Here is a 19,602-nt window from a genome sequence, read left to right on the forward strand (position 1 = left end):
AGCAGGAGTACACCCCCATCAGGGGAGGCTGCTCCCTCTTGACAAGGAGCGTGGAACTGGGCTTGTGGGCATTCCTGACTTAGGAAGAGGCCACAGCCAGAAACAAAAATGCAGCAGGTTTTTTTTTCTGCCTTTCAACTCGTTCTGTTGGAAGATGGACAGCATCAGGTAAAGGGACGCTGCTACCTCCAGGGAGTCACTGGAGTTTGGTGCATTTTCTGTGGTGTGGCTCAGATGTGCTCTCACTGGGCTGGAGCTGAGAGACATGAAGTTCTCCACTGCTCTTACTTACAAACACAGCAGGAATCTTTGAAAATAGTTCCAGGTCTTGTTCCACATGTCTGTCCTGCTGGCAGGTTTTCCTTTTTGCCTTGTGCCCAGAACACAGATTCTTCTCTCTGTCACCTCTGGGATTGTCTGTGGACAAGAGATAGTCTTGAGAGTTGCTTGAGCTATTCTTAGGAGGCCCACGAAGGGCTGTGCTCCCAAGGCAAGTTTGAGCCACAGGAATCTCATCCATGGACTCGGCAGACTCTGAGTGATAGTCAGCTGGGGGTCCCGCTGCCTGGATGAGGCTGATGCTGCTGGGGGGCACAGCAGCTCTCAGGGGAGAAGCTGGCTCTAGGAGACAAAGGCTGTGGGAAGATGAGGAGGCAGCAGCCGTGGCTGGGAACCCTACAAATGGAAAGAAAAGGAGAAGAAAGCTTAAGAAAAAGAGAGATCCCTCAATCCCACAAAGACATCAACAGGCCCTGAAACTCTGATACGGCTGATGCACTAGTGTTAAAGAAAGCCATACATATATTTATGCAAAATTAGATATGAGAAATGTACATAATTTTACACTCAGTGTACCCAAGTCTGATCACTTCAGAGTATCTCCGAGCACTCAGAAGCACTCATTTTCCCTTCTTAGACAAGTTTAACTTTCTGCCAGTGCTGGTTTCTCATGACATGCTTCACTTCAGTGTGCCAGCAAGCGGAAATCCACTCCAGCAGCAGAGAAGCTGACTGGTACACTCTCACCTGACTGGGGATCTGGGAAAGGTGGCCAAGGTCCAGTATGTGTTTGAGATCTGTTGTCCATTGCTGAGGAAGAACCTTTGTGTGTCTTCTTCCTTCTTTTTTTCTGTTGCTGTAAAAGCAAGAGACCCGAGAGAAGGGAAGTCACTTAATCAGCCCAAGGTAATGAGACACTGATGTTTTGTAATTACTACCTCTCTTTAACATCTCCTATTTTTAATAGTGAGCATGAGGTATGACCAAAGACTAAGAATATTTCATAGTTTAAGACTGAGTTACTATAAAGCAACAAGAGAGAACAGATATTTAATGAACACACACATTATCCACATAAAGCAATTCTCTGTGTGTAGGTACCTTTAAGCTGTTGTCTCATAAGGCTGGAGCATGTATGAGACCCTAGTGGACAAATGCACTTGTAGAGTCAAACTAGAGGAGGGGACCAAAAGTCACATAGCGCAGGAAATGCCAAAAGTGAGATAGCTCTTGTCCAAAATACAAATATAGTCAAAAGGAAATTTTTCATATAATCCAGATGAAAAGAATCGGATTAACTGGCTTTTGGAGAAAAGGGGGAGAGCACCACCACCTGCCATTTGAACAAGAGGGGAGAGCATCTGAACATAGGTACATGGATATCAAGAGCATAGCTAACTTGGCTTTGGACAGCTGTTTCACACACTCTAGCTTCATAGCCACACACATCATCTTCAATGTCCTTTAATACCCACATTTGAACAGTGTCAGAGGTTATGGGATGTAGCAAGTCTGCTTACCTGTGATGGGACCACAAACTGAAGAGCTGGGAGGTCAGGGGAGGAGCTCTGCTCAGGGCCAGCTTTGTCGCTGTGGACATAAAGCTTCAGAAAACTAAAATACACAGCAAATATACAAGGTGATTCCCTTAGACATGACTTAATTCAGGTCCTCATTTTGCTTGCAGGTAAGTATCAGCCTGACCAAAGCATCCCTCGCTTCATGCAATATTACCAGTGAAACTGCATAGTAACCTTTCCTGCACAACTGTGCAAACTATGAAGAGTTTATTTTGCCTTCCCCAGGGCCATGAGTTAATAGGCAAGGCTTAATTAAGAGACAAGGATGTTGTTTTCCCATGAGTGCTTGCCTGTGTTATAGACTTTGCTGTTGTGATTCATCTCTCGACAATCTGAAATCATATAACTATAATGAGCTCAGTATAGGAATTACAGGACAAATCAGGCAGCTTTAAAGTAACTTTAACATAAAACAGCCTAAACAGAGTATTCTAGGAAAGATACTTTCCCAGAGGAGGGGAAGCAATTACTCCTGCAGGTAATTATGCTCCTGAAACACAAAGATTTCACGATGCTTTGCTCACAACACTGGTGCTCCCCATCCTCCTTGGTATTTTTGGGTTTGGGTCCATCAGTGGCTTTGGTGACCACTTCCCATTCACCATACATGCTGCTGGGAGACTCCTATCTATGACTTCACTCACCCTTTTCCTGAAGTTACTGTTGAGAATTCCTCTGCTTGCATATGAGGGTCTGTATAGCCAGGGTTACCTGAAAAAAAGTCTGCTTCCTAGGGAAAAAAAGAAAAAAAGAAAGAATTAACATTTTCAGACTGATATGGACATAGTGGAGAAGAGATTTTCCCTACAGACATGTCTTCTTCCTCCTTATATAATCACATGCCAGATATTTTCTGTCCTTAAAGCTAGTACAGCTGAAATGCAGCAGGAGTCTGCTGCTTAAGAAGATGGAAAACCAAGATTGAGACAATTAGAAGTCCCTCATTCATTCAGTTAGTCCAGCCAGTATTTTATATGGCTCAAAATAAAATCAGAGCACACAGAGACCAGCTGAATCATTTCTTGGGATTACATTCAAAATATCACTTAAAGCCTCCATTAGTTATACAATTCAATCACAGGAGTTAAGCACTAGATGTAAAAAATGTTTCAATTCAAAATGGAGGCAAGAAAAATGAAGGCATGCAACAAACAGGGAAAACAAAGTATTTGCTGTTTCTTGTGTGAATCCTGTACGGCTAATAACAGTGCTGTTTTTTTAAAAAATAATGTGATATATTGCACACTTCCCTCAGGTATAGCTGAACTCAAAGTAATGCTATCCGAAATTTTAAAATTGCATTCTTTCATAAACATATAAGATGACTCAACAAATAAACCTCCTAAATCCAAGTGTCTGCATTATGGAAAAGGGCTCCCAGTTCCCCCTCGAAAGGACACATTTAAGATGGTCAGAGTACCAAGTGACACAGGGTATAAGCTCCATTGTTAAAAAAGATAAACTGTGCTCAGGAGAACCTTGATGCTACTTTTCAGCTGCTCCTAAACTTGATTAATTAGCAAGACAACTTCCTCTTAAACATTTTAGCATACAGTAACTATAAAGACAAATATACATTTTAAGGCAGCTTTTAGGTGGCAAAGACAGAGGGATTTTATATGCAATAGGCATTAGCTTCCAAAAAATCTTAGACAAGCTCACAAAGACCTATTTGTCTGAACAGCCTGATCGGCAAATTGAAAAATGAAATCAACATTGGACATCCCACAAATGGGTTCCTGGGAGAGCCAGGGCCTCAGCGCTTCAACAAATTCATAAACAATCGACAAAAGAGCAGAACAGCGATATGAAATCTGGTGATGATACTCCCTTATGTAAGGCAACAAAAATTAAAGCCAATCACAAAGAGTTCCAGAAGATTCTTCCAATATTGAGTTATGGGGTGATAAAACAGCACATGAAAATGAATATTGCAAGATGTAAAGATATAAAGTCATGCATATGAGAAAAGTAGCATAAACTTTACATACAAAGCTATGGTCTCTGAACTAGAAAATAATTCACAGAGCTGCACTATCAGTGGCAGCCAAGAAATAATTTCAGCTGATAGGAATGAAAAGGAAAGGCATACAAAAAAAGAACACAGAAAATAGTTTCATGTTACTGAATAAATTCATTGGCAGCCTGGACACTGGATTCCCTAGAGAATTCCAGCCTCTTTCCTCACAGAAGACATGGAAGAAGGTACAAAGGAGAGTGACAGGACCAGGGGAAGATGTGGAACAGTTTCTGTACAAGGAATAGCTAACGGGGCAGGGCTCTTCAGTCAGGAGAGGAAATGCTCAGGGCAGATATGAGTGGAGAGAGCAACTGGTGAATAATTACTGCCACCGGATACTGCAGGCGCTAAACGTTGCATGAATTCAAGCAAAAGTTAGCAATGTTTCTGTGAGAAACCAGCAAACACAATGCTATTTGAAGCTCTGTGCTGCAGAAGCCCCTAAGACATATTGCCAAGTGCTGGCAGAGGGTACTGGGGACAATGGCTCCTGCGCTCTTTCTCAGCACCCACGATGGGCCCGTGTCAGAGCCAGCACGCTGCTCTGATCAGCCTGGGCCAGAAGAGATGCTTCCAAAATTACTAGCTGCTTTTGAACATCTTGGCAGCAATGTCTGGAGTGTCAGTACTTGTGTAATTGTTAGATAAGAAAGTTGCCAAACTGGAAAGACTTCAGCCTTTTGTAACATGCTCTTAGTTTAACTGGTCTTGCCAAAAAGGTGGAAAGAAATTAGCAGCTGGTTTTGGTGGTAACATCAAATTTGAAGGGAATTGGTTTAGCAAACCCAAATATTAGAACTTTCTGATTTGATAATTATGCTATTTGGGGTTATTACTGACAAGGTTTATCCAAGTGCAGGATTAACTATCTGCAGAAAATGACCACATTTATTTCAAACAGAATTTTTAACTCGAGTCAAATCATTGCTCATCATTGACTGAACACCAAATGTGCACAACTGTTTCCTCCGAGTTCCTTTGGGACCAAATTCTTAACATTTACATTCACGCCTCATACACCTGAGTTGCAAATGAAGGAAATTAGACACAATCTCGTGTCACTGTAAGTGTACACACGGGGAGATGTAGGTGGTTCCAGAGGAAAGCACAGAGTGGTTGAAATGAGCTGCAGCAGGACATGTCCTGGTAAGACTGTGCAGAGTATAACTGAAAACAATCAGGACTCAATTTCAACAGCATACAGGCTGCAGGCCTGGCATTTTAAAGGAGATTAATGAATGATACCTCTTGAGAATATCATGAACAACTCTTTCCAAGCAAGGAGTGAAAGAGCTTTTTAAAATCTATTTTGCTCATTTGAGCCGCCTATAAATTATGTATAACCAAAGCAGCCACATAAAAGAAAGTAAACAATTAGAGCTGACTAGCAGAAACAAATGGAAGACTCTGTCAATAGAAAATACAACGTTCTCTCAGTGTGATAAAAGCTACAAACACGGCGCAGAGCCCCAGCCTCCCTTTGTTCCCTGTCGTTAGCAGAACAGCCAGCGTACTTCCACTGCAACAGCGAGACAAAGCCACCCTTCACAATTCGGCTGTTAGGATTCAGCTCTTGCTGAAAACATACAGCTCAATCAACACATCGCTCAAGTTCATTGCCACCTTGCAAGTCCTGGTCATGCTCAGACCTCTTCTAGAGGTGGAACACCAGTTGTGTCCACTCCAAGGTTCATGGTTACAACTGCAGGATGAATTCAGCTCCTTTGCCTGCTGCAGCTGCTCTCACCATCCACTTTAGCGACAGCCACAGCCCTGAAATGTTGTCAGGCTAGAGGGGAGGCAGAACTGAACAGGAAAAAAACGGCTGCTCCCAGGGAAAGTGGGTCCCGTTGCAGGTGTTGAGGCTGAGAGTGAAGACGAGGTGCATCTTAACCATTGGAAGAGAGATGCAATATTGGAAGTGTGAGGGAAGCTGAGTAAACTCCATGTTTATTCTTTAAAATAAAACCTCACCAACCTGAATCAGTGTCCGAAGTAAGTTCAAAGCTTTAGGAAAGTGGAAGGGGAAAAAAATAAAATAATGATTAAAAAAATCACATTACACCTGACCTCACTATGCAAGCCAGCTCCCTGGTATGAAGGAAATGATGCATTAAAGCATTGGTTTTGGTTTAGTTCATATTTCTTTGGACAGCTATGCAACTGCCTGCAGAGAGAGAAAAACCCACACAAAACCAGAAAAAACAAACAAAGAAAACACAACAAAAACCAAAATAAACAAAAAAACCCCAACAAATAAAAAAGCCCTGTAACTTCCACAAGCTGCTCTCAGTATAGTAATAGAGGGAAAAGCTGTATATGTGCAACTGATTTGCATTTTTTGTGACATCTGAACCACTCGAGTGTGCAAAATTAGAGCTTTTACTCTGTGCATGTTCTGAGAAGGACTCTACAAACACATAAGAATCCTTTAACCTGGAAAAAAATCCTTTAACCTGAATGTAGCTGAAGACTTACAGACAGACATGGAAAAAGAAAGCCAAAACCAACAGCCAAGCTTGAGTAAGGCTCAAAACCAAGGATTAAAGGGGAAATGTATGTTTCTTCTTATTCCTTAAAATGAATGAACAGTTAAGACAAAAGTGGGAAGAGGATGAGTTCCATTTTGTGCTTGCAACATCTTGGATCAATTACAAAGGGTTTCTGTGTTCAAGCTAAAGAAAGCTGTAGTCAACACAGCTTACAAAAGGCAAGTCACTTGCTGTACTCCTACTCCAATCTATTTGTTTGTGTTTATCTCTGGTTGCTATGTAAGAAACAAGGAAAATCTGGTGGGTTAACGTTTTTCTTAACAACATTACTGGGCATCATCCAGTCTTTCTTGTTCCCCGAAGCCCTAACTGAAGTCCTGAAACACAGCACTTTTCACCCTGCTCCTTCCAGGCTTGCTGCTTCAAAATAACCATATTCACACAAATCTAGAAAACCACCAGCAGAGACAGAACATCATTGAATGGCTACATCCCAAATGTGTACACACACCAAGTCCACCCCGTTCAAATCTATTTTCAGTATCAATCAAAATTCAGTAACTAGGAAATGTTTAAGAGCTAATGCTTTATTATTGTGCTAATCTTCATGGTAAGCAGAGCTCTATGAGACAAAGTGCCAAATATTTTAGTTGTTATGGAAACCTCTGTTTAAACGAAAAGTTCAACTTTTCCAATGCAGTGAAAAAATATATACCAAAAGCTGAGGTCTCTATGTTATACAAAAGGGAATTCGTTTATTTATCCCTTTGCTTTGATAGGGAAAAACTGCAAATGAGTCTAGATAGATCCCTGTATCAATACAAAGCACTAGGATGAAGCTTGGATTTAATTAATTTCTTATGAAATATAAAGCTGGCTGTATAGTAGATAACTTAATCACATTAAGTTAGATGAAGTTACAGAGGCTCACAGAATCACAGTATAATTTAAACTAGGCAGACTTTCTGGAAGTTTCTAGTCCAACTCTTTGACAAAGCCAGTACAAAATTTGTTCTGTCAAATTTTGAGTAACTCCAGGGACAGATATCAGCCCCGGTTTCTCCAGTCTTAGAGCCTATCTCACCTTCCATCATGACTTGAGATACCACTCACGTGAGCCAGCAAAATGTGTACTGCCACCAAAACCGACAGTCCTGTCCCCTCCAGTGAGAGGACCCTTCCCACTCTTCAGTCACCCTTGTTCCTGCTGACACAGGCATTTATGTGACTGCTTGGTGAACCAAACGGGAGGGAGCCAGGCCAACTAAACACGAGCTCAACTGTTTTTTTAATAAAGTTTATTCTAACTCAAATGAGTTCCCCCACCCTGTTCAGTGTATGACTGTAACAAACAGCTGCGCTGGCAGAAAAGGATAGTGCAGGACCCAAAACAAGTGGTGGAGGAAGAGAGTGGGTGGGATCAATTCCTTTGAAAGTAGTACTTGTTTATACCCAAAGTGTTCATCAAATTACAGATATTACATTCTCTCACATCCTACTCAACTCCAAATTACCTCTGAAGTCTTATCTTCAGCAATCACCTCTAAAGTTTGGAACTTGCAAAAGTGAAGCAAACTTTACACTCACTGCAGACAAGAGAGACTATTTTTGAGAAATGGACTGAAAGCAGAACGAGTACCTCACTGGGTCTCACTTGGGAGGGACAAGACTCCAGTTGCTTGTCTCCTTCTTTTGCGTCTTGCTGGGGACGGTGCTGCAGGATGTACTCGTACGTTGTCAGTTTGTTCCACACTGGGAAGAAAGAAAGAGCTGTCAGTGCAGGAAAGGCCACTCCCTGATTATACCTGTACAAACAGTCTGAATAACTATACAATCAAATAGTAACTATAAACATGAGAAGATTGATACTCTAAGCCAAAAGTACCTTTGCACTGTGTATCTTACTATATCCTTTATTGTCATTATCACAACATATAGTCCCACTGTTCTTCTAAAGTCTCATACATGGTACAGCCTTCTAGACTGCAGTAATTTGTTCAGCTCATTTCAGAGCTAATCCATTATTCATACCCAGTAAGGGTAAGATCTGTATCATACAGAAAGCCTAGTCAGTAGTTAGAAGGTACACAATGCTAATTGGAGGAAAGAAATTCAGCACATTAGTGCATCCCGTAGAGGACATCGAGACAATGTCCAAAACAGTCAGCATTAAATGCCCAACCTGTTTGATGCTAAATAGATGAGTTCAGGGTTTATATATGCCTGAGTGTACGTGTTTTTAAGGGCTCTCCCACATAAACACATCTGCTGCTCTGACCAAGAGCACGTGACATTTCTGAGCAGCTTGCTTTCTTCATGAGACCCAAATGTTATGAGCATCCAAAACTCAGACATTCCTCCCATAATGACCCCATTACAGTAAACATTCTTAAAACACAAAATCAGAAATAGATACTGAAGGTTTTTAGTGCACAGCCTGGTAGTCATTCTTCCTTTTTACAGTAGCATAGTACTTAAAGCAGATACTCAGGATATGGAACATTCAGACTAAAAATCCTTTCTCTGCCTGAAGACATTCATATCAGTAATATCTGACCTCTCAAATCCATACCCTAAACACAGCACTACTTCACAGGGAAGTGGGGAAAGCAGAGGAGAAGGTGCCCCTCCTGTTAAAGCAATGACCTTATGAAGAAAAAAAAGAATTCAAGCTTCAATTGGCGAGGAAGACAGAGCATGAAAATGAATGTGAGTCTGCAGCCAAGTGATCAGTGAATGCACCTAACAAGGACAGTGCAGGGTGCTGGCCAATGCTCCTTGAATTGTACCATATGCTTTACTTGAGAAACAGAATATTGCTCCATAAGCCAAGGGCTATAAACCATTTCCAACTTGAAGTTCACTGGTTTCTGAATACTTAACAGTGTTACTTTTAAAATATTTTAATAAAGTTATTTAGTTAAAAAAATACTGTATTTGTCTGGTTGGATAACACTGCAACACATAATTAGAGCTTGTGAAGAGCCCCATATCCTTTCCTATATTCCCTACTAAATTTTTACTTTTATTATGCTTACTATTGGCCTCTCAGTATTGAATAAATAGAAAATATCCTCCCTCCAAGCTTCTGAGGTACCACACTTCACTGAATGCCTCTGGAACTAAGTCTCAACCAAGACTAGTAATTTTGAATACACGGACCTACCCTTTTAAAAACAACCTACTTCTTTCCTTTTGAGCAATAGCAGTGAATAATTAAAATCAGGACAGTCATTCTGAAAATTTTGCTGTGCTTGTAACAAAGCTAGATTCTAAAGTTTTACAGTCATGCCTGATTTAAGACAGTTTTTTAAATAGAAGATTTAAAGACAATACCACTCACAAGGGTGCTATTTTCTTTCAGTAATTTAACTAGGAAATAAAAAGGTTCATGGAGAAATACTAATGAACAGTAATTGCTTTAATTGTTAAATGGTATTTCTAGTCCCAAAAGGAATTCGACAGCTCACTCTGACACTGTCTGCCTTAAAGAATTCAGATGAGACTATTGACATTTATATGTATGAAACAAGGGGAATTTAAAGGAGACATACTTTGTCTTATCTTCCTGAATCCCAGTTGTAAGGCTAATGCATACTCATATGTAACACACAATATAGGCATCAATACAATAATATTGCTCCTTTTAAGCGGGACTTACACACCACACTTCTGTACAGCTGGAACCAGTTTCAATAGGGTAGCAGATTTCAGTGTAATAAAATATTAACAAAACTTGACAATAATTAAATTCTGTTTCCATGTAAATCATAGAGATTTAAAATTGGGTCAGAAACAGAAGTTAATTTGGCTCAAAATTTATTCTGAAAGAGGAAAAAAGTCACCACAACAACAAAAAAAACCCTCAAACCCAGAGCAGAACTGGCATAACACAGCCACATTTCTGTTTGACAAGAGCAAGCACGTCTTTATCCCAGGGAGGGAGCACCCTCTGGTGGAAGTTGTGCACATAGACAGGATAAATATCGCTTGGTACTAAACCAAACCACCCTTACTTTTTCATGCAGAGGAAAACTTCCTGCAGCAGCCCCAGCATTGTCATGCTTTCAGTCTTTCTACAGTGCTAGATCGACCTTTGAAATCTCCAGGTATTGCCACTAACCCGGGAAAGTTAGCTTTCAATTCCACCAAGAAAGTCAAATTTCAGTGTTACCAAATTTAAGTTAAGCTCAAAGAAGCTGCAAAAGGAAAATGACGGTCAATGACCTCACTGTCTGGAACGTTAATGTCAGCTGAGGAACACTCACCCGTCAAACCCCACACTTCAGCAGCATTACTATTTTGCTTCTGGAACTGCACTGGTTTGTGCTGACCTAGTTTGTGTTGGCATCTGCATCGCTGCTGACAACCCAAAAACCCATCCAAGGATCCTCTGTAACTGCTGCTCTCATTTCTGTTCCACCACATCCCTTCTTCCCTGGTTTTAGCACCACTGACTACTGCAAGTCTAAGATCTTTACTCATCATGACTTATGTCAAGCAGCCAAATAGCATTGGCTTAATTTCAGACAATGGCTGAAAAAAAGGTTTTTGATGACCATCTGTACATAAACAAACAGAAATATCCCTGCTTGACAGAGCAACAAGTAGGAGATGTAATGTGGAGCCTTTCTGAAAGCCTCTTCTGAATTCCACAAGTCTTTCTGTTTTGATACAGTACAACTTCCATAAAGGGACATTGACTTGGACGTCAGGCCTCCTGTTAGAAATTTACCATCTGCATTTCTCTGGAGTAACAGAGAAACAGGCTCTGTCACACAACAGAAGAACTGCAGAGCACAGCAAAGAGACTCACAAAACCCCATATGCAGAGCCAATCTGAATCTGTCATCACTGTCACTAAGCTGGAATTAACTAGTTTATCCCACCTGGCCTCTCTCCTTCTCTCCTACGTGCTCTCAGCTCCAGGATAACCCTGTTCAGACACATGAATGCACAGGCACAATGCAAGCCTCATATTGCACATGCACTGATAAGCCTGCCTGGTACTGGGGCAAAAAAAAGTATAATATTAAACCCAGATTTTCTACCTTTTCAATGGCAATCTTGCACTATGTGTATGTATTTGTGACACAGGTGAACACACGATGAATACAGAGGGAGTAGAAGAAGCTAAAAGAAATGGAACATAACACCTACTAAGATAGATGTGGAAGGTCAGGAGGTGGCCTAGCAAGATCACAGTCATTAAGCTCAGAAAAATAAAAATCCCAGCTGTGACCAAGATGCCAGATGCCCGAGTCTCAACAGGAGCAGCAGGAAGAAACACAAACCAGCGGTCTGTGTGGTTCCTCAGAGCTGTAAAACAAAAGGAGTTGGAGGTGAGTAATTATCCAGGTATTAAATATCTTTCATTACACTTCACAGCTGTATTGTTAACTCAAAAATAGCTGCAGACCCATTATGCACTGGATGCCTAAGAAATCTTGTGTCCGCAAGGCCTTTAGGAAGAGTGGTTACCTCTGGAAGGAAAGACATTCCATCCAGCTGAGCAGAGATACTCTCTCAGAAATATTAAATTGAAGCAGTAAGGAATGGGAGTTTCTCCTCAGCAGGAGAGCCCACAGAATCCAGCACCACACAGAGATTTGCTGGTTGATTCACAAGATGCTCAACTGAAGCACTGCTAGTACCATCAAAGTGCTGGTCGGAGCGGAGCATCCCAGGGTCAATGAAGAACTCCACAAAGATGTAGCAAGCGACGAGCAGCAGGAGCCCAAGGCCCAGAAGGGCAGACAGCACACTATTCAAAAAGAGCCTGCCAAGAAGGTGAAAAGTCTGAGTGGCTTCAGTAATATCACATATACAATTCAAAATCCTAGCCTCTAATAAAGATGGAGATACAGACAGCTATCCCAAATTACTGTGACGCTTTCTTCCACTTACGATAGATACTGGCTAACAGTCTTAGGTCTGATTTGTTACCTTAAAGGACAAAACTGTGATCCTTTAGAGCAACCATGGTTACAAAACAGTCAGGTATATCTGGAACAGACAAAGAGCTCCCTGCACAAAATCTGAAATCAATGTAATATGGCATCCACCAGTAACAACTCTTTGCTTTCCGTGTGGTTTCAGTGCAGGAAAGTAAACTGAGAAGCAATAATCAGTGATAGCCTCCTTACTCTTTACTTAAACCTGACACAGATCAGAGGTGCCTGTATGCTGCTGTTACTCCTGACAATTGGCAAGTCTCATTGGGAAAGCATGCAATCTGGCTGCAAGTTGTTTCCGAGACGAGAACAGCACAATCATAGTTCTATTCCCACCTCAGCTCTCTGAAGCATTAAGGACACCCAATTAACATCCCATAAGCTTTTCCTAATACAAAATAATAAGATTATGTTCTCTGTTTTTACTCATAGATGTTCAGCTACAAAGTTCTAAGTGTAGGAGTTTTATCCCTGGTTATTTGAATGTCATAATCAGGCTGGCATTTTCCATCTAGTTTTCTCATGACTAATTTTACTCAGCCAGGGTCTGAAAGAAAAGTGGTTCTGTGTGGCTGAGTACAGATTGAACTGAGATGCAAGAGAATCTTAGGAAGAGAAGGGGAAACATTACTGACGCAATCTTGTGCTCCTGTCACTATGCCAGGCTCTTACCAGTAATTCCTCTCTCCCACACAGTTGTTGAGCCATTTGCAGTGGTGATCAAAGCCACACACACACTTGTTGCAAGTGCCACAGTGCTTTGACTTGGCACTCCTGCCAAAGAAAGGGTGGCGTTAGTGTGGCAGCACCAGCTCATTACCATGACTTTCCAGTGACACAAATACAGGGGGAGAGAGCAGCAGAGATCGCGGTAAGAGTGAGAAAACCTACACCAGGAATACTTCAACACCCAAACATATTTGCCTTCATTGGATCACAATCCCAAACACCACAAAATCCGTCTTTTCAATGTACTGTGCAATTTCTACTTTGGAGATCGTAGATTTCTTATCTGAAACCCTTTGCAGTTCTACAAAGCCTGATCTCAATCTCTGCCCACCAAGCATTCCCTGCTATCATATTAACATCTAGCCAGATACAAGCACACATGGACAAGTTACACCTTGTTAGGTCAGACACCAACATCCAAATAACATGGAACAGCGCAGTCCTCTCCGCACAACATGTGAGCAATTAAAGAAAACACAGAACCATGCACACATTTGGCAGCGGGCATCTACCCAAATAACTGGACCCTGCCAGATGATGAAGTTTAACATGCACTGTAGAGCTTCAGAGGCTCCATTTCAATCTTGCAGTCTAACATTAAAGACTAATGGTGAGGTGTAATGATGAAGACGACAGATTAGTAGAAGGGAAAGAGAAGATACTTACACATCGACATCACAGACATGGCAATGATGGTTTTCAATGACATGTGCATGTTGATTACGATTGAAGGTGGCCAGAGGCCCTAGATAGTTTTTTTCTCGCACATTTGCATCCGCAGGATCAATGGAGACTGCAGTAAGATGAACAACTAAATGGTAGATAAAACACACTCCTGGACACTGAAGTACACAGTTAAGGATTGTACGACTGATTTAACACAGATCTTTTTATCCTTAATACACAAAGTTCACACAGATGAGAAATATATGGGTCAGAATTAGAAACCACGATATAACTGATTGCAGCGCATTAATCGGAGCTTTATTAACACAGACATTTGCCCTGTAATAAATATCCTCCAGAAGAAGATAACTAAATCTACAGGGACAACCCTCATTCTATTCTACTCTGCCTCACAGAATATTGTTCCTAGCACAGGAGTTTTTAAAAATTACCTTTACTTACCAGAATCTGACCCCACATGCAGACCGGTGGGTGGCATAGGTCCATGTTTCTTAGTTCATAGAGTCCTTGGAAAGGAACAGTCAGTTAAGGCCATGCACACACCCCTTCACAAGACCAAACTTCCAGAAAATAAAAAAAGTCAAATTGAGGAACTAGTCCTGATCACACTGCTTTCCTTTTCCTCAGTTAGGATTCCAAGCAAGAAGATCACCCCTTTAAAGTAGGTTCCTACATAATTTACAGATGATATCCAGAATTTGTCATTGTTTCTTGAAATATCTGCTTGGATTCTTACTTCTAAATGCAGTAGCAAGTCAAGAGCAAATACACTTTAGAAGACTTTTGATCAGACTGAAGTAATTGCCAATATTTCCAAAGAATAGAAAGCAGCAACCCTGCATGCCTGGAGTACCACTGGGCTCAAGAGTTTGTTTCTCAACATACTGTGATTAAATGAGCATGCACGCAAAAATGAATCTTCTGGTTTTTTGTTATACACTCAGATGTGCACATCATACTAACATCTATGGAAAACAGAGCAGTGTGGTAAGAGAAAAAAAAAAAGGAAGGTTTTAAGAGGTCTAACTGCCCAGAGCTCTGATGGCTGGCATAGCAGAATCGGAAGGGATTTGCCTTTGACACAGTAAAGCACTACTGTCTTTTTTAACTGGTAACAAAGCCTTGGGACACATTAATCTGTTGAATTACAGGGACTTTAGACTGAGTTATGAAGATATTTGATAGACAAATCCACAAGGTTTGAACTGTGATAATAGCAAGGGTTTGAGTAAGATAGGTATGTGTTAAGACCACTGTGAGCAATCACACCACAGAATCAAACATAAAAAGTTGCCTTTCAAGACATATTCAGTCAGCACAGGGAACTGTGGCTGCTCATCATGGCAAGGATGTTCCAGGAAGGGCTTTTTTAGTGCAACTTCCCCCAAATCCTGCAGCACACTTGTAGAACAATAATAGGAGGTAAAGGAGACACATAGGCAGAAGCAGACAGCAGAAGAGCCTCAGAGCTAAGGAATGTAACCTTAGCAGAGAGTGATGAAAGGGAGAAGCAGAATGTTAGTGACCTACCTAAAGCAGAGGGGCAGAGAGGATCCCAAAATAAGTGGGATTTGTAGATAGGGGAAGATCAAGATTATGGTTATAGTTCAGAAAAAGATTCTGGCTCAGCTCCTTTCTCCTATGCTTTCTATGCTACCTAACACCTATTTTAAAAAAGTTCCACTGTCAGTTCTTCTCTTGACCAAAGGATACGATATAGCCAGCAGGCAGCCAGTGGCGAGGCAGGAGAGGAACCAGGATTCCAAAGCCAACCAGCGCAAAGAAAAGGTACAGCAACCAGGCAGTAATCTGGAAAAGGTGCAGAGGCCAGCTCCAGCCATTCCTTCGAGCGCGTTGGACCTGCACCTCAGGAAGAGCTTCACTCAAGTTTTCTGGAGCTGTCTTATTAGGAGGTTTATTGCAGATATTCATCTATATAAGTGAAAACCAGAAAACAAAAAAATATGCGATATAAAAATATTGTGACGGAGCCCCGGTCCTGGAGATATGCTCCAAAGTAGACAGAAAGTTGAAGGGACTAAAACAACAACACACCTGAGGAGAGACTTAAATTGAGTAAAATGATCAAAGCGGGTATTTTGGTGGCAGTCCAGAGATGAAGTATGATGTGCTGTAGTCTGAGGATGTGTTCATGTCAGAACGCTAGCGCACGGAAGTGTAGTGAGAGAGGATGGCTCTGCTGGAGCACATAGTCTGGAACTGCAATTTAGCACTACACAGCATCCAAGAAAACAGAGACTCCTTTGGCAGCAGCAAAACAAGTGGTAAGACTAGAAACTGAAAAGCTGGTAATGTAATGACAAAAAAGGGGAAAAGAAGCAGGAGTTACTCCACAACAGAAACATAAAGCAGACTGTTGCTGGAAGGACAAAACAGAAAATTACATATGCAGGACATTCATGCAGGAAACAGCTTGGTTATTCAGCTGTCCCACCACATCTGGACTCCTGGCAGAAGAAAGCAAGATTTAAGTGCAAAGATGAGTTACAAACCATAACCTGGAAAGTTCTTGATGTTTATGACTCCTGTTTGCACAACAGCTAAGAGCTCAGAAGCAATTTCTCCTTTTTTTTTTTCAGTTTATGTTGGTTTATTAGTTGTTGCTTTTCATTTGCCACAGAGCCAGGATGAAATTTTAACAATAAAGAATTGAGCTGCTCTGCTTTACAGAAAACTCAGATGATAATGGTTCCAGTACCAGAAAAATGCCAGAGGACTGGCAGACAGCAAGTGTGCCAATGTGCTGAAAGAGCGAGCAGAACAATTCTGAACTTGGTACATCTTGCAGCAGTCCCAGGCAAAGGGCTGGAAGCATCTTTTGGGGTCGACTGATAAAGAAGTAGTGGGTAAGAATATAAAATAATGTAATTTATGCTCATCAGCACAGTCTTATCAAGCAGGATGGAAAAAAAATCTAAACAAACACTAACTTCAGTCTTTGAAGAAATTGGTAGCATCTACCTGCATTCACAGTTTAAATTGCTACATGGCAACTGCCTCATCAATGATGAGAAATAGTTACTAATCATGTGATGCTTTTCTCATCAGGTTGTTGAAAACTTGCTTGTGCCTCACTATGAGCTACCTGTTACCAAAAAATCACTCTGTTTATCTGAAGCTCCCAGGTTTCTCCTTTCTCCTACTAAAAGCCTGACCCGGGGAGCCAGAAATCCCTGGTTCACTGCAAGATTTTGCTGTTTTAGAACACAAGACTGGTTTAACATGATGTTATTTAATGTTAAAAGCTTTAGTACAAGTTGACAGCATTTTTAACGTGGTGAACTACAACTAAAGCTCGCGTAAGCTGCCTCCTGGCTGAACTACCCCTGTGGCTGCAGCCATCCCACAGCAGCGTCTGGCTGGTAACAGCCTCTCAAGGAGGAAGACAACTGTGTCAGTGTCTGCCCCGTTTGAGAAGCGAAGCTCCAAGAGGAGCCTTTCACTTACAACTCGAGGGCGTCTCTTGTAGCTGATGCACTGATTATCCACTGCTACCGATGAAAAACAAAGCTATATGCAAAGAGACCCAAGGATACAGCATCTCCCCTTCCCAGCAGGGTGCCCTGTGATGTGGGTATGCTCGGCACTCCTTTCTACCCAGCTAAGAAAACACTGGGTATGAAAAACAAGGTATGAAGTCACCATCAGGCCTAACTTGGTCACCACAAACTGAGGAGAAGCAACTGAGTTGATGTTAGTCGTTAGCTATACTAGTTAACCGCAAGTCTGCTGGGAGTTATCAGGTTCACTCCTCCACATGTTCAGTCCCGGGACAGCCAAGCGCTGGGCGGCGGGAAGGAGGAATATGCAACCGGCCGACCTGAGGCACCAGCACCTCCCGCGGCCGGGCCGGGTCCCGGGCAGCCACTCCGGTGAGGGCCGGGCAGACCCCTCCCGCAGCTCCGCCACCCCTTTCTGCTCACCTTCTCCCCGCAGCGGCGGTTGAGAGCGGCCCCGTACCCGCCTCATGCCCCGGCGGGTAACGGGGCCTCCAGCTGAGGCCGGCGCGGCAACACCCGGTGGCTCCAGCGGGCTCAGGCCGCTGGGCCGGTCGCCACGGCAACGGCCGGGGCTACGGTGGGACGCAGGGGCCAAAATACCCCGGGCGCGAAATGGCCACTCCGAGCTAGCGGTGGGCGGGGGAGAGGACGGAGGGTCTGGTTTTATATGGGCGCCACACCTGGGGAAAACCTGTCTTCTGCATGCCCCAGGTGCTAAATCAGTAACAAGACTGGGATGTCTGGCTCAGTAGACAAACAGCAAGGATGCTGGAAAAAAATATTGTTGCTTTGCAAAAGTTTGACTATGATTAGTAATCAGTAATGTGGGTGCTAGTGATTAGTCAAGTCATGTTGCACCTGAAGGTTTGAAAGGTATGAAAGCCCTGTGCATAACTACATTTTGTTGTCCCAAAACTGAGTTGTTCACCTGGAGACATTCAAGACCCACCTGGACATGTTCCTGTGCGGCCTCACCTAGGTGTTCCTGCTCCAGCAGGGGGATTGCACTAGATGATCTTTTGAGGTCCCTTCCAATCCCAAACATACTGTGATACTGTGTGATACTGTGTGCAAGGAGATGAATAACACCCAGAGTTGAGATATTTGTTTATTTCTACTTGAAGCTTTTGAAGCATATAAGAAACCTGCACAAAATCACATTTGGGGTGCCCGGTCTGGCTGGGACACCTCATGGGCAAGAATAAATATTTACCGTTGTCATTTTCTACTTTGCACCCAGGCTCTCTCAGTCAACACCGGCCAAGCTGTGGATCTTTCTGACGCAGCCCCACCAGCCCAGCCCATAGCCCTGCTTACCCTGGGGGGCGTTTCCCCCTCCTCCACGCCAAGCCCCGGAGCTGGCGGGCAGCACCGGCGGCGAGAGCATAACGAGATCTTTATGAGCCTCCTGCGTTCCCTGCACAGCGGCTGCTTTGTGCGAGGGACACTGGCACGGGCTGGCTGGATGCTCACCTAAGAAGGCTTCTTGTGTGCAAAGGGAAGGGTGTCCTGGGGTGGGGCGTCCTTTCCTTGCTGTCCCCAAAGGCCCTTGTCACCTTTTCAACCTCCAGCTGCCGGCGGCTCTCCCTGTGCGGGGGTCTGGCTGTGCTGGTGGTGGCAGGGACTGCACCTCTTGTCCTCACTGCCCACCCTTCTCCAGTCCAGAAACAGCTCAAGCACTTGGTGAGCTGTGGAGCTGCAGCTTTGTCCTCCATGCAGCTGGCTCCTGCCAGGGCCCTTGCAGAGGGAAGTGTCCTGGCCGCAGGGAAGCATGGCCCTTGGTCGCTGTCCCCTGCCCACCTGGTACCAGGGAGCCCTGCTGCCCTTTGCTGGCACCTGCTAAAGGGGCTGGGGACAAGCCTTGGCTGTGCAGGACATGCAGGGCAGTGTGTTCAGCCCAACTCTCCGTCCTACATGGCAGAGATGTTCATCGTGTCCCCTGGGAACAGTGGTGCTCGGAGGGACATGGACACTGCATGATCCTGAGTGGGCTCGACAGCTTTTCTGGCACCCCAAGCTCTGCAGGGGAACCCTGCCATGACCATAGTCCCCAGATCTCCCCAGTAGCCTTGCCCAGGGAGCAGGCATAGAGAAGGGAGGACACCCTTCCTACAGTTGCTTTTCTTTTATTAGAGTTTACAAGATACAAGGAGCCAGACCTGGATGCCACATATCATCAGCTCACTCTTCCATGCCCGTCTGTGTGCCATGCAGGCAGAGAGGAGGGGGACTGGCAGAAGCAGGCACCCCCAGGATGGTTCCCCTGCTCACAGAGCAATGCAAGGTGCAGCCACTTGGGCTTTTCTTGCAGCCTTTGTCACAGGCACCCTTTCTGCTGTG

The 19,602-nt window shown here is 43.3% G+C and overlaps 1 protein-coding gene across 1 annotated transcript; it reads right to left on the bottom strand.

The window, feature by feature from the left end:
- Window positions 1-196: 196 nt before the first annotated feature.
- ZDHHC1 (zDHHC palmitoyltransferase 1) lies at window positions 197-15,673 on the bottom strand (the record flags this gene model as incomplete). The annotated part of the gene is made up of 10 exons (XM_080352016.1): window positions 197-675; window positions 1,027-1,135; window positions 1,800-1,893; window positions 2,504-2,589; window positions 8,011-8,123; window positions 11,532-11,690; window positions 12,026-12,150; window positions 12,998-13,099; window positions 13,721-13,896; window positions 15,455-15,673. The coding sequence occupies 10 exons, from the start codon at window positions 15,671-15,673 to the stop codon at window positions 197-199; spliced, it is 1,662 nt and encodes a 553-aa protein (XP_080208142.1).
- Between the last annotated feature and the right edge of the window lie 3,929 nt (window positions 15,674-19,602).

Source organism: Nesoenas mayeri (genome assembly GCF_963082525.1).
Source record: "Nesoenas mayeri genome assembly, chromosome: 12".
Classification (NCBI taxonomy): Eukaryota; Metazoa; Chordata; class Aves; order Columbiformes; family Columbidae; genus Nesoenas; species Nesoenas mayeri.